The sequence below is a fragment of the Amblyomma maculatum genome, chromosome 11 (genome assembly GCF_055883805.1).
Source record: "Amblyomma maculatum isolate TAMU_Amacu chromosome 11, ASM5588380v1, whole genome shotgun sequence".
NCBI classification, from domain to species: domain Eukaryota; kingdom Metazoa; phylum Arthropoda; class Arachnida; order Ixodida; family Ixodidae; genus Amblyomma; species Amblyomma maculatum.
The window spans coordinates 124,140,519-124,166,717 of record NC_139354.1 but is presented as its reverse complement, the minus strand read 5'-3'; the positions used below and the strand labels follow the sequence as shown (position 1 = coordinate 124,166,717).

Here is a 26,199-nt window from a genome sequence, read left to right as displayed (position 1 = left end):
CAAGTACAAATGGCATCTTCTTTCCGGTAAGCGGCGAACGTGTTATAAGCCTTTAGTTTTTTTTTCTAGTTTTGTATCACTAACCATGCGCATCTTCAGCTCCTAAGAAGTAGTTACTGTTGTTTCAAAGGCGCGCCTTCATATATATATCAGACTGCGAAGGTTGGACGATATAATAATTTTTCCAGTTAATGAAAAACAAAGTTTTAGCGGTGATCTGTTTTAGCGGTGGTCTTTTTCATATACGTGGGCTAAATAAAAACACTGTTTAGAGGACATTGTTTCAAAATTTTCCAAACACTTCAAACTGTTGCTGTCTTATAATCACGATGAAGCACAGCAAGCCTGAAAATTCTGCGAAGCCTTATGTTTTTTACTTTTTTACACTCCACCCCTTATATGGTGTTAACAATAGAAGGATTAATCAGACTTGAAAACATCCCCGCTGCTGTGAATTCTTTATAAACGAGAACAAAAGGCAAAAGCGGAGAATATCGAATGCTTTCTTCAGTCACTTCTTCAAGTTTGTCGCAGGGGATATATATATATAAATATATATATTCTTAACTTCTACGTATTTCTTCCCAGTAAGGCTGGAGAGTACTAGAAGGTTCGCAGGGGGTACATGAACGCCTGAAGATGCGATTATTCTATTTGTCTCTGTGCACTTTCGCTCTGCTAAACGGTAAGGCCATTACCCCAACATTTTATGTGTGTGCGCTGTGTTTCCAATTTGGGTTAAAAAATTTTACCAGATGTGAACCGACTGTGCCAAGTCTGGACTGTTCCGTCTGTAAACCATTCTCGATTTCTTGTAAATATATTATTAAAACAACACGCTGGCATGCCACTTGCATTGTTTCTTAGTTACTGGTATCTATATGAGCGATGCATGACATTTGCGCTTTTATGGACGTGCTCCGCCTAATCCGTGAACACTGCACCTGAGCCTGAACACTCTACAACGTTTATGTTGGCGACTGCCGATGTTCATTTAGAAGCAAAAAAAAAACCTCCAGGCTTTTTTACAATGCTAATGTACTTTACGATGTAAACATGACAATATTGTCTATATAGTGAGCTGTCCTTCATTGCAATGTCTCACAACTACCATCTTCAAGTTCTTTTTACCACCCTTGTATATACCCACTCTTCCTCTTAATTAGATATCATTAAACCTTGTTACAAACCGAAAGCCGAGTATTGTGAGTGCAGTGACGGGGTAATCACAGCCAATATTCGTTCCAGTAGTAACTGAGATGTGACACGGACAGTTAGTGACTAAATACGCAGTTTCGTGATGTCGCGACCACTGGTCCTGATAACAGCTCGAAGTTCGGCATATTCATTTGACATAGATGAGTACGATTTTAATTGAACCTTCAAGAACTCTTATAGGTGTCAAGTAAAACACGTTCTTCATAAGACACGCAGGCACGTGCATGGGGCTGGCTCAAATTGAAGTTTTATTGGTGTCTACGGCTTGTCAGAAAACTTGGCAGCTGAAAACTGTGTGCCCATGATTGCACGTGAGAAAATACAATCATATATTAATACATTATTATTAGGCAAGTAACAATTTTCATGTACGCGAAAGGCAATCAGCAGCAAAACCTATATACTGGAGCCATTATTTCTCCTACATCAACCCTAAACAGGCGAAACTATGGTGTCTATCAGAACATTTCAAATATATTTCACATATTTGTTTCTTCATAATAAGCGAAATATCTTCGGTACTATGCAAAAACTTCTTTAGTCAACGTTGGTACATTTTTCTTTATTTTCTTAACGAGCCATTATTAAGAATGTTTGTTCATGCATATAATATGCAAAAATATCCCAAGTAGCACACATTAGGTGGCTCACCCGGGGCCCGCATGAGCAAGTCGGGTTTGGGCAACCACGATAACACCCATGAGAGCCCTCTTTAGGGATCAAGTAGGCAAGCCCAATTTGGGCTTGCCTATGCTTTTTCCATCTGGGGATCATATAGGCGTGGAAAGGGCTAATTGAATACATATTCCCTCATTTGGCCCTCAAGGGTCCCGATCGGCGAATTTTAGGGCCGATGCAAAAAAAATTTGGGCTTTGTGTAGAAAAAGCCTGGGCTAATCTAATTGGGGCTGTTCACTCAAAAGCGCAATGGGCCCCGTATGGGCCGCGGTGGGGCTAAATATGGGTATGCCCGTGCATTGCCCACATGGGGCCCTTGAGGGGTTCTCGAGGGAAGGTCAAACGGAAATGCAGGCTTCATGCAGAAAATTCCTGGGCACCCGCAAATGGGGCTGCCCACCAAAAAGCCTAGGTAGTTTCGGCATGCCTCTAGCGGGGCAGGAAAGTGCTCTTTCCCGCTTCTATTCGCATCGGTCGCTTGCGCTGCAGTTTAGGGCACATCCTATGTAAATGTGGGCCTAATGCGAATAGTAGACAGGCTAGCCCAAATGACGCTGCCCACTCAAAAACTAAATAGGTCCTGCGTGGTTTGTATCCGGGCTGAAAAGCGGTCATGCCTCCACGCCGCCCACATGGGCATTTCTAGTGTTAATTGCGGGTAAATGCTACATATGTTCGTACTCTATGCAGTAAAAATAAGATAAGCCCAATTAGGGCTGACCATGAAAGGCCGCAGTGGGCCCTAAATTGGCCGAGGAGGGCTTACCCCTCTGAAACGTCTTTATCCTATATTTCAGGCCCCATTTTATTTATGTAATTCATCTTACACCGGCGGCTAATTGCATCTTCTGGATTTTATATGCATATACATGCCACGAATAAAGACTATCTAATTTTACTCTAAAAACTACGTTAATTACGCAGTTGGGCAGAAAATATGCCGCAGTAACTGTTCCGCTTTACGAGTAAGTACTGAACTACCGCAAAACTTTTCCTGCGCCTATATTACTCTACACACACCAACGAAATAAATATTCAAACCAACATTCGGAGGGTGATGTGGACCAGCCCACATAATTGTAGTGTTGGAAATAAATTTCTCTTATGTTACTGAGTGTCGAATACTAGATAAATAAGTAGTGCTTAATGTTTCACACTTGATTAATGGAACTTCGGCAGCAACCTAAATACCAGATTCAACCCATGAGGGCAGCACGTGGGCAAGCCCGAAACGGAATGGCCTCTGCAAGGCCTGCGCTGGAACATTTCAGGTATTACGAGGATTCATCGACATAAAAATTAAAACCTTGATGAATGGGGTGGCACTACCTTCATAAACGTAGAACCCATTAATGATTCTCGTATGCTGCCCACATTCGACTATCTGGGCTGAATGCGGGCGGCCCTATTGAGGCCGCCCACATGGATACAGATTGGGACCAATGGCAGCAACATTGGGCAGCCAACACGGGTTCGTATTGCAAATCCCGCATGGGACCCGTATGGGCTGCCCCCACGGCCTGAATGCGAGTACCCGCGTCATAGCCCATTTTGTGCTACATGGGATAGTTCACAACCTTTTTAAAAATATATATCCCTAGATGCTGCTTAGTCACATTGTTTTGCTTAAAGGTACGACAGGTGTGTAGAAGAAGGAAGGCACACTAACAATTCTAGCCGTTCTTTACTGAGCTCCCAAAATGGCGCTAACCTTGCTCTTCGAGCACCACGCTCTAGCGCTTCTTCCTTTTCGTCTTCTCGTCTTCTGAAGCCTCAGGCGCCGACTTCAACACACTCCGGGACCCGAAGTTACAGTCTCTAATGGGTACAGAAGTTGAACTGGCCTAACCAGCTCCGACCCTTGCGGTAATCGAACTCGACATGTACGCACTATAGCGTCCTTGATCTTTACACATTCTACAATAACGCCAGTCTTCCAAAACAGTATTAGCGCACTCTCCTCATGAACAATTACAACATCACCAGCATTGAGGTTGTGCGTGTTGTGCACTGGTCGAGCATGCAAACCGCGAAGAGCAAAAAGGTATTCATTGTGCCACCGAACTCGCTGCCTGTGAACCAGCAGATCTTAGAACATCCGTTGGAGATGATTCATCACTACTTTCTGGCGTAGACACATAAAGACATCCAAGCAAGAAATGTGACGGCATTAACAAACCTGGCTCACTAGGACTGGAGTAAATGAATGTAATCGGTCTTGAATTAACAACAGCAACAGTTTCAGAAATTATTGTGCCCAGCTGCTGCTTATCAAACTATTCTTTCCCAAGAGTTTTTTGCAGGAGCATCTTTACGATCTTTACGATCAATCTTTTTCAAAAGCCTCCCCACCAGGGTGCTCGCTCGGCGATAAATTTCCATGTTCTGCTATGACTAGAGACATGCTGCTTTGACATGCTGCTGTGTACCAGGAATGTGAAGTTTTGCTAGATCCGTAGCTGTCTTTTTCACGTCGCCACATTATCGGAATAGACGACCTGTGGGGTTCCTCATCTAGCACAAGATCTTCTGAAAACCACGATTAAGGACTCTGCGGTAAGGTCGAGGTCAAGTTCAAAATGAATTGCCTCCACAGCGGCACAAGTAAACAATGCGATGTACACTTTCCTCGTGTGACTGTCTTTAACGAGGATTGGACCATTAAAATTTCAAAATGAATTGCCTCCACAGCGGCACAAGTAAACAATGCGATGTACACTTTCCTCGTGTGACTGTCTTTAACGAGGATTGGACCATTAAGATCAACATCTGTTACTTCGAAAGGTCGAGCGTCGTGTAGCTTTTCACATGGAAGAGATGCGGTCGAATCAGTAGCTGCTTTTAGCCAACAGCTCGCACACACAAAACATTTTTTCAGTGCTCTTTTGATACGTTGACTAGCTCGTCTCACTCAGAACCTTTCTCGCAGCTGGTTCAGACTGTCGCTTACACCACCATGAAGAACACTCCGATGTTCATAAAACACCACAAGACGTTTTGACGGGTTGTCACCAGGGAGCAACATAGGTGCTTTTCGCTGGCTGTCGCTGCAGCATTCTGGAGCCAGATCCTGATTCTGAGCACAAAGTCGTCATCGATGAAAGGGTGAAGATCTCTTCTCTTCGAGGATGTGTCAAAACGTTTTCCCCTCGCGTGCTGGAGGAAGAGCTCCATAGCAAAAGCATCTTTCTGAACTTGGTTGCACCAGAAAAGAGTCCTGGCCTCTCGCAGTTCTTGTGCTTCAAGGGGACAAGTCGAGTGACCGCTGAACTACTGATAGTAATGTAGCTTGATATCTAGGTTGTCACTGGAATAATTCTTCTAGAAAGTCTCAACTGATATAGTCGAAAAAGTGGCTCCCTGGTCGCCAATTGACTTTCGGGCAGGGGGGAGTGCGAATCTATAAGAAACGCAGATAATCCTGGTCATGCTGCTGAAACGCGAACTGCATAAAGCCCTCTGGCACATCAGCGATGAGGCATATCGAATTTAGTAGGAAAATCACTAGCATCGTCTCCATACCATCCCTGAAGTAAGTGACTTTCTTGGAGTGGTCGTTCATTGATGAAAACAATTCGGGTGCGACGACACATTCAAAACGACGCGCAGCCGCTTTGGTATATATGATTCTGGAATGGCAGCTTTGTGAGGTTATAATAAATCTCCTCTCCGAGATACTTCTCACACGGTACTTTTCCTGTATACCCGTCACCATCATATTGCCTTACTGCTGCGTCGGACCGCCCAAGCAAGTCGGCACCAACGCCAAAGCGTTGAACAAGGCTGCACTGTAGAGTGGGCGCCACTGAACGATTGTCGCTTAGGCTAACATCCAAAGTATCCGGAAATGTGATCTGATACCGCTTCTTTAGCAGCTGCATATGCTCGGTAAAAGTCTCTAAACCTGCGCTGTCTTGGCAAGCGCTCGTTGAAGGGTCACACATGCTAATGCTGTCCAGCTCGCAGAAACGGTGGAATGTATCAGAAACTTCAACGTCTACAGAGCTCGTTTGAAGCCCACAGACTGTCCCGACTTGAGACAAATTGCTTCCATTAGATGAAACAGGGCCTTGCAAACTCCAATCAAGGCTTGTAGTGATGGCTGCCAGGCTATTTTTCTGATCATTAGGACAGATTTTATTGTAAAAGAACTTGGAAATTTGGTCTGCCCCAAAAGGCAAATCGATTTCTTTGCTGTCATTCAGGCCGGGAAAACCCATCGCATCAGCAAGATATTTGTTCGCACCAACCAACTGTTTAACAAACACGTATGCAGTAGGAACTTTCGCCAGCGCGTCGCAAATAAACGGAACTTCTACGGCCTAGATTTCCTATTTGATGTTGTCATATTGTCTTCTCAGATGAGCTTGCTTGTCCGTGATTCTGTAGCTGTGCCGAACGTTTAATGGAAAAATCGATAGTCTTCACGGGCCTTAGTCCTATTTTCTGTGAAACGTCGGTTGTAACGAAAGTCCTTTGACTGCCGTTAACAAAAATACCTCTTATGTACATGGAGTGCCTCTCTGTGATCACCCTTGCTCTAAACGTTTGCAAAACCACTTGCGTCTGCATGCAACTTGTTGCATCATTAGCCGCGGCATGCAAGTTGATGTCGTTTGCAGTGCTAGTTGTTTGTCGTGAAGAATCAGTATAACTGCAGATTGAAGTCGCATGACTCCCTACGCACTGCAAAAAGCAAATGTTACGACGACAGTCTTTCGACCGATGTCCTGGATTCGTACATCTAAGAAAACGGCCATATCTGGCTAAGAGACTTTTCGGCTCTGGTAGACTCATGTCGAAAGTGCATGTTTGCGTTAAGTGCAACGTCGAAAAGCAGAAGAAGCACTCATCGTTTGACCAGACGTTGCACTATGTAGCGCATAAGCCGAATGCACGGCGCTCCGACGCCAGCCTCGTGTTTCGTCGTTACCACTGCGTGTGGTCACGCCCGATGAGCCACGACCCACCCCGTGACTGTTCGATTGCCCAATTGATCCAGTTTGCTTTCGCGCTTCCACCTCGATGCGCAGATGTTCTAGTAACCATTGTCGCCCCGCTGCTGCTTATTGCTGTTCAGTGCGACGTTTTTGGATGCCTCACAGCTTATAATAATCTCTCACAACTTCACTCGGTGTAACTTTCACAAGAATCTCTGCCAGCGTGGTCGAGTAAGATAACTCAGGCACACCGAGCGCATGCAACTCTCTGATGTCAATGTTGACGTAGCCTGTTGATTTCCAGAACGGGTCTTTAGTATATTGATGGCTTTGCCGTATGAGGCTTCTGACACCTGAATGCCGTCGAATGCTTGTGCCGCCATTCCACTGAGCAGGCCCTTCAAGTAATTCAAGAAATCTACATTGCTCAGGTCTGCGATAGTATGGACGGCATGGTGATATATGTCCCAAAAAGCTGGGCATTTGGACATGTTGCCATCAAAGCGAAGCAAGTGTAGCTACAGCAGCCGAGACACAACTCGGCGTTTTCGTTCAGAATCCCCCATCGCAGTAGGTTTACTATCTGCCGTCGGGATCTCGCTAGCAGTGTCTGTAGTAGGACTAGGAGCGTACATAACAGGGGGTGGCACATGCAGTCCCTGGATGTGGTGACAGAGTAGAGTCAAAGCTTCTACGGCTGAGTCTTTGTATTGTAAAAGTAATGAAAATTCTTCTACTAGCTCCTCGTCTGAAGGAAATATCTCTAGCTGTTTGTTGAGGGATCACAGGCCATCTTTGCATACTCTGAGGCGCTCGTGGAACTGCCTAAAGGCAAGCAGAGTGCCAGCGCCCGATTCGATAAGTTGAGCAACCTCATTCCGAATTCGGATATGTAAAACACGCTGGGTGGTACGCTTGGCTTTGACGCACTCTATCTGGAGTCAGAAAGGCGGCTTGTGTCCGAAAGGCGTTCCTCTTGTCTTGGAGGTTCGCTGGCAGAGCTCCTCGTAGCCTTCCTGTAGGGTCGATGCGTTGTTCCTGCTAACCTCAAGGGCGGATCGATGGCGACGCTCGCGATAGCCTCCCTGGTTTTGGCACCATAAATTGCAGAAGGAAGGCACGCCAGCCGATTCTAGCCGTTCATTTCTAAGCTGCCAACATGGCGCTCACCTTGCTCATCGAGTCCCATGCTCTGGAGCTTCTTCCTTTTCGTCTTCTGAAGCCTCAGTCGCTGATCTTCAACAAGGTGTGCTAGCAAAATGTAACCAACCCTGCAAACAGCACAGCCGAATCAAAACAATTGAAGTCATTGGATAGGCACGCGATTTAGTCAGCTGTATTCTCGAAAGTTATGCATTATCAGTAAAGACTGTCTGTATATTTAGGCTTTGCGTGTTCTGGCTCTATAAGCAGCTGGAAGAGCTGTTATCACCACAGTATCATTTACACTGTAGAAAAGCCAGCGCCAGAAGAAGTGTCTTCCTGCTGAGGTGGCTTCATCGCTCCTCTGATAATTCTTTCCGTCCTTGTAAGCGCCTGTCCTGTCTCCAGAGAAGTGGATCTCCTATTTCCGAGGAAGCTCCAAGCGTCCTCTCCGTGTCAGGTTGCGAGACCTCCGGTGCATGCTACTCATGTATGATTGCAGCTCAGGACGGCACGGAGGCTAGGCCTAGTGCTGCCGCTGCCACGCTAGCAAAGGTAGCTTCGCCGGAGTTGCTCGCTGCAACCCCTGCCCTGCCGTCGACACCTCAACCTGACCATCGGCCTCAGGTCCAGCTTGGTGCTCCCGGTTCTTCAGCACCAGCGCCCATTCAGCCTTCCCAAAATGGACAACAGCCCGTAAGTGAACTGTTCTCTGGGCGGAGCACGGCTATGGCCACTCAGCTAACACGACGAGATGTATATCCAACAATGCGACCTGAGGAGACAAGCTCTTCAATGAACCTATCGGCTCCACCATCCGTATCAACGAGCACCCGTGCCCCTCACAAGCGTCCTTCGGAAGATAATCAACCGAATTCGTCCTCGGCAAGTGGTGGCTATCATGGAAAGCGCTCCTGTTTAACTATCGAAAACCAGGTTGCACCTACACCGGGATCGTCATCTTATAAAGTGGCGATTAAATCTCTAGCCAACAAAAGCCTCACCGATATACCAAACAGGATCATCCAGGCCAACTTAGACGCGTGTCTCGGAACCAGAGGTTTTCGGGGCTTCACGGCAAGGAAGAAGTCAAACACTATAGCTGTGTGGCTCCCGACACTTACTGCGGTGGAACGTGTCCAAACGCTTAGTTATATTTCAGTCACAAGTGAGATCTCAGTGCCTGTGCAAGTGTATCTAGTTGAAGGCTCCGACTTGCAGCGTTGCGTCGTTTACAACGTCGACATAAACGAAGATCAAAACACCCTTCAACGTGAGCTGTACTGCCCAACGCAGTGTGATACAGGCCCGACACATATGAAAACAGCGTTCCTGCATGATCACCTTGCAAGGCCCTCCGACACTCTCAGCCTGTCTGTACTACTACGGCTGCATATTAAGGTCACGGCCGTATAAAGCGAGTGTGGTTTACTGTTATAACTGTTTTCGGGCAGGGCACATGCGCAAATCTTGCCCCTTTGCTACTGCCGATGAAGTTGCGTCTGAAGGAAAAGTTACGTACCGATGCGGCCTCTGCGAATCGGACGACCACGAGATAACATCTCCAAGTTGTCCGACAAAGCAAAAGGCAACGCAGAAGGCTTGTCTTCGGAACACTAAGCGTTGGCCAATAGAGGACATGACACCGGTGCAGACATCAAATCGCTTTGCAGCTCTTCAGTGGAATGATGACGAGTGGCCAGAGCTTCCTGAGCCCGCTTCGAATGTACCTCGAGCTAAGACAAAGTCTAATGATACGGTGCTCAAGAAACGCCGTCGACAACAGCCAATACAGCAGCGTACTGATCTACCAGACGACGATATGGCTGTAGTGGATGAGCAAATCAATCGTCTCTTAGCAGAAGTCTCTAAGCTCCGACAACACGGCGAAATGCTTGCTCGACGTCGGCGAGCTGTAGAAGTAACCACCAAATCTAGTAATTGCCCAACACAACCGCCTTCATCCCGCGCAACAGGGCCATTTGCTGCCTCTTCACAAAGTACCACAACGCCCAATGATAACTCTGCAACATCGCTGTTCCGCTATATGGTCAACCAGTTGTCCAACCTGACATCTGTGATACTACAGCGCTTGGACTAGCACACAAAAAATGGCGAAATCCGGTCGTCCTGGTGTACTACAGTGGAACTGTAGAGGCATTTCCACGAAGGTGGCCGAGCTCAAGACCCGACTGCGATTCAACAAGCTTCGGGTGTGGGCTATGTTACTTCAGGAAACGAACGCCTTTTCATCTATTCCTGGCTTCAGCGGCTACGTGTCTCCTTCAATGACCGACCGTCGCGTGCAGACTGCTTCTCCCCCGGGAAAGGCGGCGATATATGTTGAAACGAGTATTCCTCATGTACGCCTTTCTCTCGAAAACTAGTGCACATCATACCAAGAGGTAGTAGCAGTTGCTGCGAAATTTCTGAAAGGAACCGTTGTTCTTGTTTCTTATTACGTTCGACCAGCTGGAGGCGCCTCTTCCCGTATTAATCTTGGCTGGTTATAAAGTGTTCGTCGGCAATACCTCGGGTGTCCAATTTTAGTCGGAGGCGACTTTAACGCCCCTCACCCAGATTGGGAGTATCCGACTGCAAGCCCTCGTGGTAGGCGTGTGCGGGACGCCTTCACTGATGCCCTGTTTGTTCTGCTTAATCACCCTGGGACACCAACATGGCCTGTGCGTCACATAAGTAGTGCTGCCTATGCTCCAGACTTGACGTGGTGGTTGGACGCAGGAACTCCCTCATGGCACATGGAGCCGGACTGCTGGGGAAGTGATCACCACCCTATCCTCATCGGTCTCCATCCCTCCCGTCTCCACCCTTTATGCCGCAAATGTTCTGTGATAAACTGGGACAGCTTTCGCTCATGTCTCGACAGTTTGTCTTCAGATTCGCCGTCACTCCTTGTTGACCGTATACAGAGAGCACTAAACAGCGCTACGACTACTACCTGGATTGATGTAGGTCGACCGGCACCAGATCTCGGCCTGCTTAATTTGTGGGCAGCCCGCCGTCAAGCTGAGCTGGCTGCTACGCGAGACCCAACTTCGGGGCAAGCACGTACACGACTCAATTATCTTACCGCGAAGGCTCGGAGATATGAACGCGATCTCTCGCAACGCCAGTGGCATGCATGGTGTTAACAATTTTCTGATAAATCATCGAAGGCCTCACTATGGCGAACGTTTCGTGCAATGGAACATGTTCGTCGTTCTACTGACGCAGGAGCAACAGCATGCTTTGCGGCTAATCTGTCGCCGGGTGATTTCGCCAAAGAAGCTGCTCGAAAATTTTCCCCAAAATACGATATACTGCCTCCTTCAGCTGTAAACCTTAATTTGGCAGGTATCCCTGCAGACCCATGGAAACTACCAGCTGCTGCTGACGCAGATGGGATTGCGAGCCCCTTTTCCATGTGCGAGCTGCTGGCTGCAATTGACGATGCGAAACGTAAAACAGCGCCCGGCCTGGACAAAATTCAGTATGCGGTTTACAAGAACCTCAGTACTGCTGCACTTCCTCAACTACTAGACACCATAAACAAAGTGTGGCTTGATGGTGTCGTACCCGAGAGCTGGAAAACCGCTCTCGTGATCCCTATTCCCAATCCTGGGAAGCCTCCAACGGACCTCGCCAACTTACGACCAATCTCCTTAACATCAACGCTTTGCAAGCTCGCAGAGATAATGCTAGCCACACGACTTTCTTGGTGGCTTGAACAGCACGGTTTTTATCACCCTGCTCAAATTGGATTTCGTCTATACATAGGTACAGAGGACGGGTCGGCTGTATTGGCATCAGCAGTTCTGTCATCTACCCGCAGCCGCAATGTACGTACCATATTAGCAATGGATGTTGAAAAGGCATATGACAACATCAGTCATGCTGCAATCCTGAATGCCATTGACATGCTTCATCTCCCTCCGAGAGTACGCACTTTTGTCGCATCATTTTCGGACTGAAGAAACTTTGCAATACGCCTCAGCGGTGACACTGTTGGTTCATTCGTTTCACTACGTGGCGTGCCCCAGGGATCAGTATTGTCTCAGACGTTGTTCAATATTACTTTCATCAAATTGGCGTGGCGCTTACATGACATCCCGGAAATCAAGTTTTTGCAGTACGCAGATGATATCACGGTATGGAGCACTCACCATGATCTTCTCACTCAAGAGGCCGCCCTTCAGTCAGCATTAGACGTAACCTCTGATTACGCATCCTCCATTGGCCTTCAACTTTCTGTGTGTAAAACTTCATACACGTCAGTCACCCGTATTGTTTATCAGGCCCAGTTCCAGTATCTTACAAGGGAACAATAAGATCGCCTTGAAGCCGTAAATCGAAAAGCTATGAGGACCATAACATGCCTTCCACGAATCACACCGGTCGTAGCGTTACAGGAGAATGCGCAGCTCAATACCATCGATGAACTGGTGCAGCAGCGCCGTGATGCTCGCCGACTCAAGGCCACTTTGTCACAAGCACTGAGGGCGTATGCAACGTCACACATTATTCTTCAGCCACCTGCGCCAGTTCTCCCTCCCTGGAAATTTATACAGTTAGGAGACAACAAGCCAACTGACATTCGCAGACCGACGTCTGCCAAACTCTGCATCGTTGCTACGCCAGAGATTTGAAGAGCAGGATACTAACCTGCCTCAAGATTCCATAGTAGTGTACTAGATGGAAGCCTGCACGGCTGTGAAGCCAAAACGGCAATCCACTGTCCACAGAGACCTAGCCTGAATCAGACAACTACGTTTCAGCTTTCGGAACCACTTACATCTTTCTGCGCTGAGCTTGTGGCAGTTCAGGAGGCACTCTGCTCCGTGACTTCTATAACCATACTCCCTACAGCCCACATTGTCATCCGCACTAACGCACTTCAAGCAGTATCTCTGCTCGGACGTGTCAGCCGCTGCCCTAAAATTTGCCAGGACATCCACCAGCTTGCGGCGCGCATCCCACAATCAATACGCATTGAGCATACGAATTCGAAATATCAATATGACAATTTTTTTACCTACCATCAGTGCGCATCCCACAATCAATACGCATTGAGCATGCGAATTCGAAATATCAATATGACAATTTTTTTACCTACCATCAGTGCTTTAGTATGTAAAGCCGTCCGTTCAAGTCATGCGCTGACCTTTATACCACATTACAAAGTTTTTTTTATATTGCTTTCAGCGAGAGAGACAGGAAGAGTGAGATAGAGAGAAAAGCAGGAAATTAATTAGGCAATGCCTACTACGCAGCCGTACACATGCATACTGAAAGGGGGTAAAGAACACTCTTTAGCTCTACCCCGAGTCCTTGAAAAGCTTAGAGCGCCTTCACTGATTTTCTTAGTGATGAAAGTGTCGCCCTAGGTTCCAGAATGTTAGTTTCTGTAAGAGGGCGAAGGTCTAAGCGATGAAGTGTAGCAGCCAGGAAGGCGCGCTCACACTCAATTAAGGGGCAGTCACAAAGTACGCACGCAATCGCTTCAACACACCCGCACTTCTCACACGTTGGAGAGTCTGTCATTCCGATTAGATTGGAATAGGCGTCTGTAAACGGCAATTCTAGCCACAGGCGACACAAGATGTAGCATCACAGCGGGGGAGGCAGATTGGTACCTGCAGTTGAACTAACTGGCCCAAGTTTTGAGAGCGGGACGCCAAGACTCGAGGCGTAGACAAAGAGTGTCTAGTCACGTTTTGGGTGATGAATCGGGGGTTCCTTTCTGCGTCGGCTCTTGTCAATGGTGTCTCGACAATGTTGGTTGTATCGTGAGCCGATCGATTAAGCGTCGTCAGCTAAAGTGTTGCCAACAATTCCACTATAGCCAGGTATCATCTGGTAGATGGTTTTGGGACCCTCTTGTAATGGCGAGTGGCACAGATGTCAAACATCAGCTGCCATTTGCTCATGGTCGCCGTTGTTCATAACAGTCTGTATACTTTTAAGGCAGGGTTTGGAATCACAGAACACAGCCCATTTTCGAAGGGCTTGTTCAGAGATATAGTTTACAACAGCACGAATTGCGCCAGTTCTCCAGGAGAGGTAGTATTATGCGAATTTAGATGGTAAATGTTTTCTTGTCTCGCAGGAACGACGACGGCGCATGCAAAACTAGTAGGGATTATCGAGCCATCCATATAGCTGGGAATACGGTCCCAATAGTCAATGCGTATCATGAACAGTGCAAGTAGCTGAAGATCTAACGTCGATAAATTATACTGCTTCGATATCCCCGGAATAACAAGGCACACACGTGAGAGCAGCAGACACCACAGTGGCGATAGAGGTCATGCTGCCAGAATGAATTTTTGTGATTATTGAGTGGTAATTTGTCGTGATCTTTGCAAATGCAGAATGTGGTCTCTGCATAGGCGTTTGCTCAAGCTGATGCTTTGGAACCAGACCTTTTAAGCACTTGATTGATCTGTACGTCTTTCTGCTCACCGGGCAAGAGTCTGTAAGTGTTCTAATGCGATGTGGATTGTGGAGCCCGTAGTAGAGGTCGAATGGCGTTAAAAACCGTCCTTATATCACAAATTTTCGGCGATCCTCTCCCTCAGGAGGATTTAATAGTGGAAATATTGGCCCATAATCAGACCCTGATGCCACGTGGTCTACCTAGTCTTTGTCCATATTGCACTTATGGGTCACATTGGGACGAGGTGTAAGCAGAGGAGGGTGAAGAGGAGGTGCACACCTGCGCGTTTACGAGTCTGTCGTTGGCAGTGGCCTTTCTGGAATTACTCTTGCATCGGGAACTTCTGTGAATAATTGCTGTGGCTTCGCAGTACGTTAGATTATTTCGGACCATTTGCTTTAGGACAGCCCGCCCATGTTTAATTCCGCGGGTGATCTCGAGATGAGATGTCACCGGTACCGTTGCAGATTAAACACCTCAAACATCTGTGCTGTACACGACTCAGCTTCACGAAATTCGGCGCAACGGGGGCACACCATCGCTTTGCCGAGGACTTCTCTATCATGGCCCAGTTTCATACGTTTCTGAAGTTGAAAGGGCTTTAGTATGAACGGTCGTACAGCGTAACGAAAGTGACCTGCCTTTACGTGTGGTAAGAGGCTGTTGCCTTTGAAGATCATCTTCGCACAGCGAGAATTTCAGACGACATGACACTTGAAAAATCACAGTGCATTCTTCTGCTGGCTTCAAGAGTATGGGCAGATCATCTTTCGTGATAGTCTCATCGACGTCGTAAATGACGCCGGGAGACGACTCCTCGCCTAGCGGGATAACTCTGTGCACTGATATGCCTCTGAGTTCTGCGATGGACCGCATTGATTCGAGCTCAGACGCGTGATGGATGTCAAGTGGAACCACATTCTTGCACGCGTTCACTCGACCGTCTTTAATTACGTTTGGTATGGGGGCCTCAGGATGGACACAGACAGCTTGCCTGTTAATCCGCCTGATGTCAGATCGATGCAGAGGCGAGATGAGAATAGTGTGCTTTAGTTCTCGGTCATTTGTCTTAAGGGTGAACTGCCTTGATTACAAAGCGGCTCTTAATATTCGTCTTTTGATCTTCCGACTCATTTATGTCTCAAATGTGCCTTCATTACTGTCCTCACTGAAGTACGGTCATTCGTAAGGCCGCAGCGCTTCCTCGAAGAACTGGAGGATCGAGCCGCCAGTCTGGTGAGACGCCCAGAAGGATCAAGATCTATCGCCGTATGATGGGGACGGTGTTCCCGCGATACACATACAAAACACTGATAAATGCAGGAGTCAGACAGAAAGCGTTTCACAGGGAGGCAATTAGCATTACTTTTTCTAGGTTGATTTATATTTCTATATTAAAACGTCATGTGCTTTTTGCCCCAATCGCGGCAAGAGGCGAGTTTTATTAGGAACGCTGCAGCTGCCTTCCACCATGATCGGTAATCTAACGTCTAACTTCTTAAAGACTAACTTATGACAAAATTAGAACTTCAGCTTGTCAATGCAAGACAGAAAAAATGTCCGTAATTTTTAAAGAACCCTCAGCATTAGCAGTTAGTGTCCAAGTTTCAAGGGATATCAATGACGAGGGAGGCATATGGCCGGTTTCGTTCGGTAATAGTAAATAAAATTACTTAAATGTTACATTGGTGTGTTATCTTCCCGGTGCTGTTTTATAAATGATTTTAGTATTTTTTTAACTGGTACTGTTTGAAAACAAGTCATAAATTTGTGATAGAATCCTCTTTTTCTCTCTGCTTTACCTTTTCTTCCCGACTCAACTGGACCACATACTGCAGAACGTTTCAGGGTAATAATTATTTGTGGCCTCTGCGCCTGCGCCCGAGTAGCATCTTCTTCTCGCCTCAGTGCATATGGCACATAATACTATGGGCGATTTTCCAGAGTTCAGGTCATGTGTAGTAATTGAATAATTGGTGTTACTTCAACTGATTATTTATGTGATTTGTTAATTAGAAATTATTGCTGCCGAAATAATTTGAAAAAACTTTGAGATGATAGGAATAATGCCAAAAAACAAAGATAGTAAATAATGGAAACAAAATTTGTAAGTATATTCAAGACAGAGACGTGCTAACAATATAGTCTCCCGGTCGCATTGTTATAACTATTATTAACTCGCACGCGGAATTTAGCCCATGCCCTTTTACGGTTGCACCAAAAGAGAGTAGGACATTAACACTACTTCTTGGAATTGTTGCTGCATCCCTGAAATGGTGAAATAATCGGGCCGAACCATGCAGACCACAAGAACGAAAACGAGACACAGGCGCCTGTGTCTCGTCTTCTTTCGTGTCGTCTGCATGGTTCGGTGCAATGTTTCACCAATTTGAGAGGACATGAATTATAAATGGCAGTCCTGAACATGCAGCAGAAATTTTCAATTACTTTCTTCTCTGAGGAGCATACCAGAACGAGGAGAGGATATAATGATCAATGCTAATGCTTAATGGTTTCCATGTGATCTCAAGAGGCACAAATATTTCAATGGCGTTATTTAAGAGTGACATAAAAACAATTGAGATAACGAATTCTACACGGAAAAAGTGCCATAAAGGCCTCCCATTGCCTGGAGCTGCAATACCAGATATTCCAATGAAAACTTGATGCTTAAAATTCGAGTCGAAAGAAGAGGCTCATGGCTAAAGGAGTGCAGTATTTGGAATCGTTCAAAACGGGATAAATTAAGAAAAATAATTTGGAGGGTTAACGTTAGTACAGGCTCTTTGAAACTGAATCCGCTAAGAAGTCGGCCATCATATTGGACGTAGTACCGCCATGCTCCAGAACCGACTGAAAACGCACTTCTTGTAAATGGAAGGGAAGAAAAAACATGTGTTTGTTTCAAAGATGCACCTTCTGGCTTTTCACAGCTGCTAAGGCTGACAGGCACTCAGATAAAACAATAATCAGAGAGTATGCTCACGTCTTAATATTACAGGAAACTTTCCAATAGGTCCAACCGATTCCCACTAAATAAGCAGGAAATATTTTGTGTGCCCCGGATCCTTACCGAAAACCTACAATCGATTCCCTGGAAATAAATACCTTTTCGTTGAGAGGCATGTGTGAATATAGCCGCGTTTCGTGGATGCTATAATAAGTACCCTTACAAGGCGACAGAGATTGCACTAGTCTACAGCGGTAGATGTTACCGAGTGGTCGAAGAACAGTGCTGAAATGGCTCGATTGATATTAAAACGTTTCACCGATCTCAGCAAAAGATGCATTTTGACTGCAAGGTCTGCGGAAGAATAAATTGCGGTTGATTATACTGCAGCCAATGTTTGTCGAGAAACAGAGCTTGATGTGCCATAAAATAGGGAGAAGACACTCCAGGCGCAGGCTGAAATGCCCGTAAACATATCGTACAGTGAGAAGCTCAAAACGAAAGTTCAAGTCTTGCACAATAGTGGACTGCATTCGCAACGGAGTTTCGTAAACCAAGACAAAGCCGTAAAGCGCGCCTCTCCAAAAGCAATCAAAGGACGTAGTTTACATCTAAAACTAAAACAAAATATAATACAACCGAACTCTAGAACTGGACTTACATAAGCTTTATAAAAAAAAGTATCTCGGGGCTTACAAATTCCCAAAGCTGATTATAATTAGGCGGCTAAGAGCTCGCTCGTCTTTAAGGTAATTACTTTTGATATGAGGTCCCCAGCTTAATTGGGAGTGGTATCCCTTACGGAAATCCCATATCTGCTTCAGATATGGAACATATGCTGCCAGATACAAATATATAAGGCAGCAAATAAGTCCTTATCTGGGCCAGATAAGGTCATATATGTGCAAAATGTTGCCCTTATATGGCTCAGATGTGGCCATATCATGCAATATATAATTCATATCTGAACGGCTAACGGGACCTTATATGGCTTGATCAGGGGCATATATGGTATCCTCGCGACCTTATGTGGCCTGATAAAGGGCATATATGGCATCGTCATGACCTTATATAGACAGACCAGGACCATGCCTGGCATCAACAGGACTTTATATGACCTCATCGGGGCCTTAATTATGTAGGTGCCATAGTTATTGTATATTAGCAATATGTGGCCTTCGTCTACCTTCTGCAAATATCCAATATTGGCATCATGTGGTCGAGCTTCAATTTTTCTACACTCAGCATGACCTGCGTGTTAATTGTATCCAATTTAGAAAATAGCTACGACTCATATTTCAAATATTCTGCAGATTTCGCTGCACTATAATTATTACACCATGTGTTCCTTAATCCAGGAGGGCGCTGGGTTTTAGCTACGTGCTCCTCTTTCCGCCTACTAACTCGCATTTTCATTTAAAATGCGGCCGCAGTCCGGCGCACAAAAGCATGGTCGGTTAAGTTGAGCGATTCAAAATATCAAGAAAATGATGGCAGTTCAGTATACGGCCCCCTCCGCGCTGTCAGACGGTGACTCACCCTCAGAGACAGCTGGCGGTTGCTTTGTCGAGGGCTGCAGTGGCTAGACAGTGACTCCTCCTCTCCCGCGTTCCCCTCTTCCCTCTCAGACAGCGGCGGCCCCTGCGTCGCTGGCTCGCATTTCATCTCTCCTCCTCGCTGCCACGCTCTATACTGCATAGGCCTCGCGATCTCCGTTTTGTGTGTGCTTGCTTCTTTCCCCTCCCCCTTTCAACTCCGTGCGCCTACGCACCTGGCATCTCGTTCCTTTTCGGTGGCAGACATTGGAGTTCGGTGCGGCTGGCGGGCGTGCTGCATGTTGTGTATGCTGGTGTGTTTGCGTGTGCCAGCGCCTGTTGGCTATTAGCTGTGTGCATGTAACAAAAATGCGACAGAAAACCTACAAGAGCTTCAGTCTGACCGTCGGCACAGAGGAAATTACTGTGTCCCACTGCGGGTGGAAGCTGCCTTCCCAGCCTTGGCAGCGAACCTGGTGGTCGATTGAGCTTTTCGGGGATTCTGCGCTTGGTGGCCCGGCCAAATCTTCACCATTGTGTCGGATCGCACCCTCATCGTGCCGCCTCATCTTCACGCCCGATCACCAAAATCGTGAGCGTGAGACTTCTTGTCGGGAACTAGCACTTGCCAGCCTCAGGATATTGTTCACTTTATTATTTTGATGGAAAATTAATTTTCCAATCAGTAAATAGGATGGTAATTGCCAGTATGTGATATTTTTCCGTACATTTCGTTGCTAATTTGTCTTTCGCTCTAGCAATTTTGACAAATTTCAGTGAGTGAATAGGGTCCTTCGTTGTTTATTATTATTATTATTATTATTATTATTATTATTATTATTTGCATACCTAAATAGCTTCATGCTTTATTTGGTTTAGGGGCAGAGTGGTCGCTGTCATGACAAATGCCATCGGACATGCTTTTTTTGTTTTCTCTCCTAATTTGAAAAGCAACCACGAGATAGGCACGTTCGCTCATTTTGCACTGCAGTCTCTGCTTAAGGTAACACCAGTACTTCCTGGCAGCCTATATGTACTTTGCTAAGGTTTAGGTATTATCAGCAGTCCCAGCAGTGTGTGGTTTATCGCCCTACGGTTTAGCGCTACCTTTTCCGGGTGTCGACAAACATTTAAATTTCATTTTAATAGTCTAGTTCGATTATTAGCCGTTTATTTTATGTAGCTTCGCAAGTAAACCAGCTCAAACTAAAAGCATTTACTGGTTAAAGCTCTGTGTGTAAAAGAGCAGAATAAAAAGGTAATATCTAATTTAATAGGTTAATGTATTTCACTTTAGCTTCTCGTGTAGATATTATTCTGTTCAGATATCTCATTAGTTTGTTATAATATCGCGCGTAAATGAGTAGAATCTCAATATTTACTAATGGATGAGCATGTCTTTGACCCTCGGTATACACACTTAATTCAGGACCGTCTTTGAGCGATTCCATATAGGCAGGAAAAAAGAAAACTTGTGGTTTCAAAGCTATTTTCCTGTAAGGTTTGAAATAAAAGGGGAAATTCAGGTTTCCCTTGGCAAACTTGATTGAGCGTGCGTTTAGCTGGAATACTGAAATTGTTTTGTGTGTGTTGTAATCAAGTGTTATATTGATATGCAGATATATAGATCTATAGTTCAAAACCTACCTGCCATGCGGGCTAGATCTTTAAATCAGGAATTGGGTAGATAAGGTATATCTGACCAGATATGCCTTATCTGGTACTCGAAATGAGGAATTGGGTAGATATGCCTTATCTGGCCCAGATCTGTCCTAATATACCATATCTGCCCAATTCCTGATATACCTGATCTGGATTTTTTTATAAGTCCAGATATGGCATTTCCGTAAGGGATAATACAACCCCCACAATTTAGGATTTGACCTGTAGGTTCCTAGAATTGCTATACACAAGGAAGATATATAGAGGGTATGTCGGCGGGAAAACGACTACTGAGGATTTGTTCATATTAAGAAACATTGTACGTTATCTCATGAAACTTCAAAGGCGTTCATGTCGGCTTGCAATGCCAGCTATAACGAATAAACATCTTTCAAAAACGCGAATGCTAAAAAGGGGACAGATCTAGACAGATGATAAGTTTCAGAAGCAAAATAACCTCTCGTGCAAACAAATCTATTCCTTCATAACTCTTTGAAAGATGCAAAAATGTAAAACATTGTACCTTATTTCGTCCACCTTAATCAACAGTTTAGAGTGTTTACACTGTCATGGGCTTTGGCGATATCCATAGAGACCTATGATGATACCTCTTTCTTCTTCATTGAAACCATTATTTTTTTCTCCAAGTCTATATGAGGTACCCAAATCGAGCCCCCTGTACGAAACCGAATCTTTGCATCACTTAGGGTATTGGAAGTCATAACGTGGTATCTAAAACATATTTTAGCTTTTTCATAACTAGCGTAATTTTAGAAAATTTATTCTTCAGGCAGCTAAGCAGACACCGAGAAAACATTTATATTATCCAAAACTTTCAAATTATGGTCTTGCACTAATGTTTTCGCCATACGGACTGTGATACCGTCTCATCCAAGAGCTGCTATTTAAGACCAGCCGACAAAACATGCAACTTCAATGACACAACTGCAATGAAATCAGCGCATGAAATAGGTCAAAGAACGAAGCCGTCATTTGTGCTTGAAAACGAAGAGCAAAGCGTTTCGCTATCTGTTCAAGTTTATCTTTCACTTTTGGTAGAACACCGCTGATGCAAGATGAACTTTTTTACATAGCATAACCTATACAATGCCTTCCGATTACTTAAAATAGAGAGATAACTGTTCATATTAGCATTACATCCTTCCTTAGGTTTACCAATAGTTCTTTTAAACGAAGGTGCAAAAATTTTTAATTTATGACACTTTGAGGAAGCTGGTTATAGGAAAGACTAGTCCATGCAGCTTGCCTACAACGGTATACTTTTAAACATTGTTAGTACCACCATCGCACGATATATTGTTACTGTCTAGCGATTACTTCATGGACACTGAACGCCCAGTCGCATCTCACAGAGAAGTGAGTGTTTGTTGAGCACGTTCAGAATGTTCAGATGATGCTATGGAGGATGAAAAGGAATTCACAAGCTGTTTGATGAGTTCATGGTTGACAAACTGTTTGTTCAGAGGTAATTACTCTAAGGGGAACAGACTGTGTATTAAACAAAACTAGGAAGTGCTCGCTAGCTCAAAATCCACTGCAGCACATGGCGAGACTCTCAACCCCTTCGCAGCTAGCGTTAAATCAATGATTGACCTCAAAGCTCCTGACATAAAGGGTGTGCATGGCTGTAACTAATACCCCTGCCACACGGCAAATTTAACGTCATTTCTATTGGATGACATTTGTTCAAAATGACATTTCTTTGCTGCCACACGGAGAAATGTAATGACATTTGATGAAAGTGACATTAGGCACCGAATGAGTTTGAGGAACTCATTCGAATGCGACTAACGAGGGCATGTGTTATCTCACACCAGAGACTCAACGAGAATATATAGCCAAAATAAACTGCAAACGTGCCGCAGGCATTATAGTACTACTGTGCATTTACAATTTTGTAGCTAGTCAATAAATTATGTGAAACATGGCAAATAACATCGCGAAAACAAAAATTCAACCCTCGCTACCAGCCAACCAGCCACCGCACTCAGCGCGAGCGTCAATGGCCGCGGCTGCCGCAGTCCATGGGTGCAGGCACAGTGGTTTTCTTTCGCCACCGTCAGAATACGTCAAAATCTGCTGACCTTAAATAATACGCGGTTGGATAAAGGAACCTCCAAAATAACCTTTACTGAGGATCGGTGATAAGTAACCAGAGCGATTTTCTACTCGCAGCCCCGTAGCAGCCGCAGCGCCGGTGTGAGGCAGCTCATCCGATCTCGTGCTGTACGTATAGTACGTAGCTCCAATGCTAATGCGTCGCCGAAATTACACCTTCCGTTTACCGTCAGAAAATTCATGACACCATTGAAATTCCAGTAAGCAGCTCCATGAATAGGCGACTGACTATTCCCAACGCGCCGTCCGCTGTGGCTTCGATGCGAAACCGTTTAGGCCTAGCGACGACCAGGGCATAGCGCACGGCCAGAGCGCCGTCGTCCACCGCTCTCGCGGGCAGCACTGTTTCGGTAAGGTCATGGGATCCGGCGCAGCAAGTGATGCTATTTTGTTGTCTGCTTTCTTGATGAGGCTGGGGTCCGGCATTTTTCGACGGGCATTTATACCCAGCAAACGATCTTGCGATGACGGGACTCGACGGGGCTGTGGTGCGCTACGCCGTCGGGCGATACTCGAAAATTCAATAAAAGCGTCGTCGGTCAATACACTAGCCACTGCCTATTTTACGTGTTGCACTTGGAGTGCGCAAAATGTACGTTGTTGAAACAATTCGTCCGCTTTCCACACCCAGGCACCGACGCGCGCACGTTCCATACCCTTTCGTAAACAAACGCAACCGGCGCAGTCGCTAACTTCGTAATGGGTAGTCGTAATCAACAGGTTAGTCACGAGTCATGCAAGGCATAAATATGACTTTAAAGGCTGCTTTCGTTCACAACGTTCATCATTCTCTCAAAGGCGCACCAACATTTGTGTATCTATCGCAATTGCCATCATTTTCAAATGACATTAGCTTTGGTCGTGTAGCAGCGCGTCGAAAAAATGACATTAAACTGAACGAATGTCATTCGGTGGAAATGACATTAATTTTCCCGTGTGGCATGGGCATAAGGCATGCACATAATTTACAGATATCCGATTTCAAAGACGCTGTCCACATATACACGAACAGTAACCCCAAAGGACACGGTGAGAATCGAAATCACCTGCAATAATAACTTTGTTCTTTGAGCTTTTTAGAGTGTTTATTATACCCTAAACATTCAGTTGAGCGGAAACCTGTTGGGAAGTAGACATTTTGCAATAGTGAGGGGTGTGCACAGTGGACTTGAAAAATCAACTGCTAGCAGTTCGCAGTCTAGTCGTGGAAATTTGTGTGACACCTTTGCCCGATGAAATATTTTCGCAAAAATTAATGTTAACAAGCTGCCACTGCGGCCAGAAGTATGATTGGATCTCAGAGTTCAAAAAAGGTTTAGAGAAAATTGGCGATTTGCTGAAAGGCAAACTTCCTCAAGAAAATTTACGTCAGCGCCGAATTTAAAGATAAAATTGTGTAAATCGTGAAATGAAGATCGAATTAATGCCAATTCCACTGTAGTGCTTTTAACCCTGATCTGAACATTGCAAAGTCAGGAAGCCTCTCGCTGCCTCTTTAAGACGGCGCTTTTATGCGGTAGATTAGTGCAACCTTCTTTGCGTTTAGCATTAGAATGGGCGAATTTTGATAGAGAATAAGATGCGCGGCGCATCTGGGATGTACGTGCGATCTTTACATCCTTGGGGGAAACGGTGGACAGGCGGGCATACCAAGGACCCTGACTCTGCACTCTCATAGATGCAGCAGTAGGCGACGGCCGGGTAGAGTCCCCCGTAACACAGCCTCAGCCATTGTGGAAGCAAGGCATTCAGTTATAAAGCTGCAGTTTGGAAGGCCAACCTGCGTAAAATGACCTGATATTTAGCTACGGTAACATTCATCAACATTCGCTCCATAAAACCTCATGTGCTTTCTCCACTGCTGAGCGGACCGAATTTGTTAGGCTTGCTTCCACAGCCGAACCTAGTGTTCTTTCGCACTTAATATGAATACCGCTTCTGGCTGCGCATAGGAATCTGCTATGGAGCACCTCTTGGGCTGGATAATGTTAGAACACTCTGTTCATATGCGCGTTTTGCGCAAGTGTCATCATCAGCGGGGTCATCTCCTAGACACAGCTTACAAAGTATCGTAGCAGAAGTACCAATGACAGATGGCTAGTTGTCTCATTATTCTTCAATGTGGTGATGTTTGGTATGCCTTCCTTCCTTGCCCAAAATCAAAGCAGGTATTTGCAATGCAAATGAGCAGGATGAAAGGGATTACGCGGTTTACAATGAGCCTCACATTCACCTCTGCTGGCCGTTAGCTCCTCTAAATGTGGCAATCACAAATTTTGTCGGCACCCTACAGCCACCAGCATCTCTGCTTCATTGGAACGGAGATGTGAAGGCTACTCCATCATCGTTGAAATCCCCAAGCATTTGCTGAATAAATACGATGAATTCATGGTGCGTAATACCTTTTCAAGAGGCAAGCTGCTCAGGGATAAAAAGATTCACTGGTAATGATGGACACGAAGAGCATCGAAGGCAATCTGGTAAACATTGTACATCTGAGACCTTGCTGAGAATGCCCCTCCCTGCTAAATTGCACATCTCAAAGTTTTCAGGTAGGGGCTGCTGAGACTATTTAGCTGCTGCTGGATTATTTCTGTTTTTTTTTTTTTTAGTTTCAAGTTTTCATCTTCAGTTTGTACAAATGCCACCGGTATCACGCTTCCTCCATTACTGGCAAAACAGCACAAATCAAAGCTTTTGGCTGGCACACCGGTGAACCAGGATCCCCCTGCCGCCCGGGAGGCTAGAGATATTGTCCAAGACCTGTGGGAACATTAACCATATTTTCAGGTCCAGTACCAAGTGCTGAGCAATCCCAACCCAACGTATAACAGCCTCATCGGAGAGAACGGCCAAGCTGGCACATGAGAAAAGCACCAGTACAGCACAGCAGACGGAAAAACGTCTGCTTTTCTTCCTACCGCAAGAACCATCGTCTTCCTCCCTCCTCTCGGTGCCCTTTTTGCCTGCTGCTCCGCTCCTGTTCAGAGAAGCTTGTTCTTTTGCAAAGGTGAGGCAGCCCGCCGTATTGATGGAAGACATCGGTCGTTGCAGGGTCCTTTGTCATTCCCTGGTGCAGCCGCTGCTATATACGATAAAACCTCTGCAAGGGGTCGCAAGCTATGCAAGAACGCGCGGTTGCTTCGTTTCTTCGTCACCATCGAGTCACCTGTCTACCGGCCCTCTCTGCACTGCTGTATACGCGTGACCGTTGCCCGCCATCACAATGTCGGTCACACAGCGCACGCAGAATATATGAAAAAATGGCTTTCCTTGCGTCCACACGTGGAGATAGTGGCAAGGAACCTGAAGTTCATGAGATCTCTATTTTAAGTGTAATGCATACATATTGTAATGCAGCACACACAACCACAAAGGACTATACGCAGCAGTTGTGGTGCTGTAGCATAACCCCCTGATCCTGTCATGGCACGTGCGTAGTCAAAGCCTTAGGTTAAACAAATACTCGCATGCTGCCACCCCCTTCCCTTTCTCGGA

At 45.7% G+C, this 26,199-nt stretch overlaps 1 protein-coding gene across 2 annotated transcripts in view; it reads left to right on the top strand.

The window, feature by feature from the left end:
- The first annotated feature begins 599 nt into the window (after positions 1-599).
- The window catches only part of LOC146174891 (uncharacterized), a 134,595-nt gene continuing 108,995 nt past the window's right edge, over positions 600-26,199 (top strand). The window contains exon 1 of one of the 2 annotated variants that reach the window (XM_084583241.1): positions 600-685. In XM_084583241.1, the coding sequence (XP_084439367.1) occupies positions 640-685 (46 nt within the window). In that variant the 5' untranslated portion in view covers positions 600-639. The remainder of the gene's footprint in view (positions 686-26,199) is intronic. The other variant, XM_084583240.1, reaches the window with a different exon arrangement.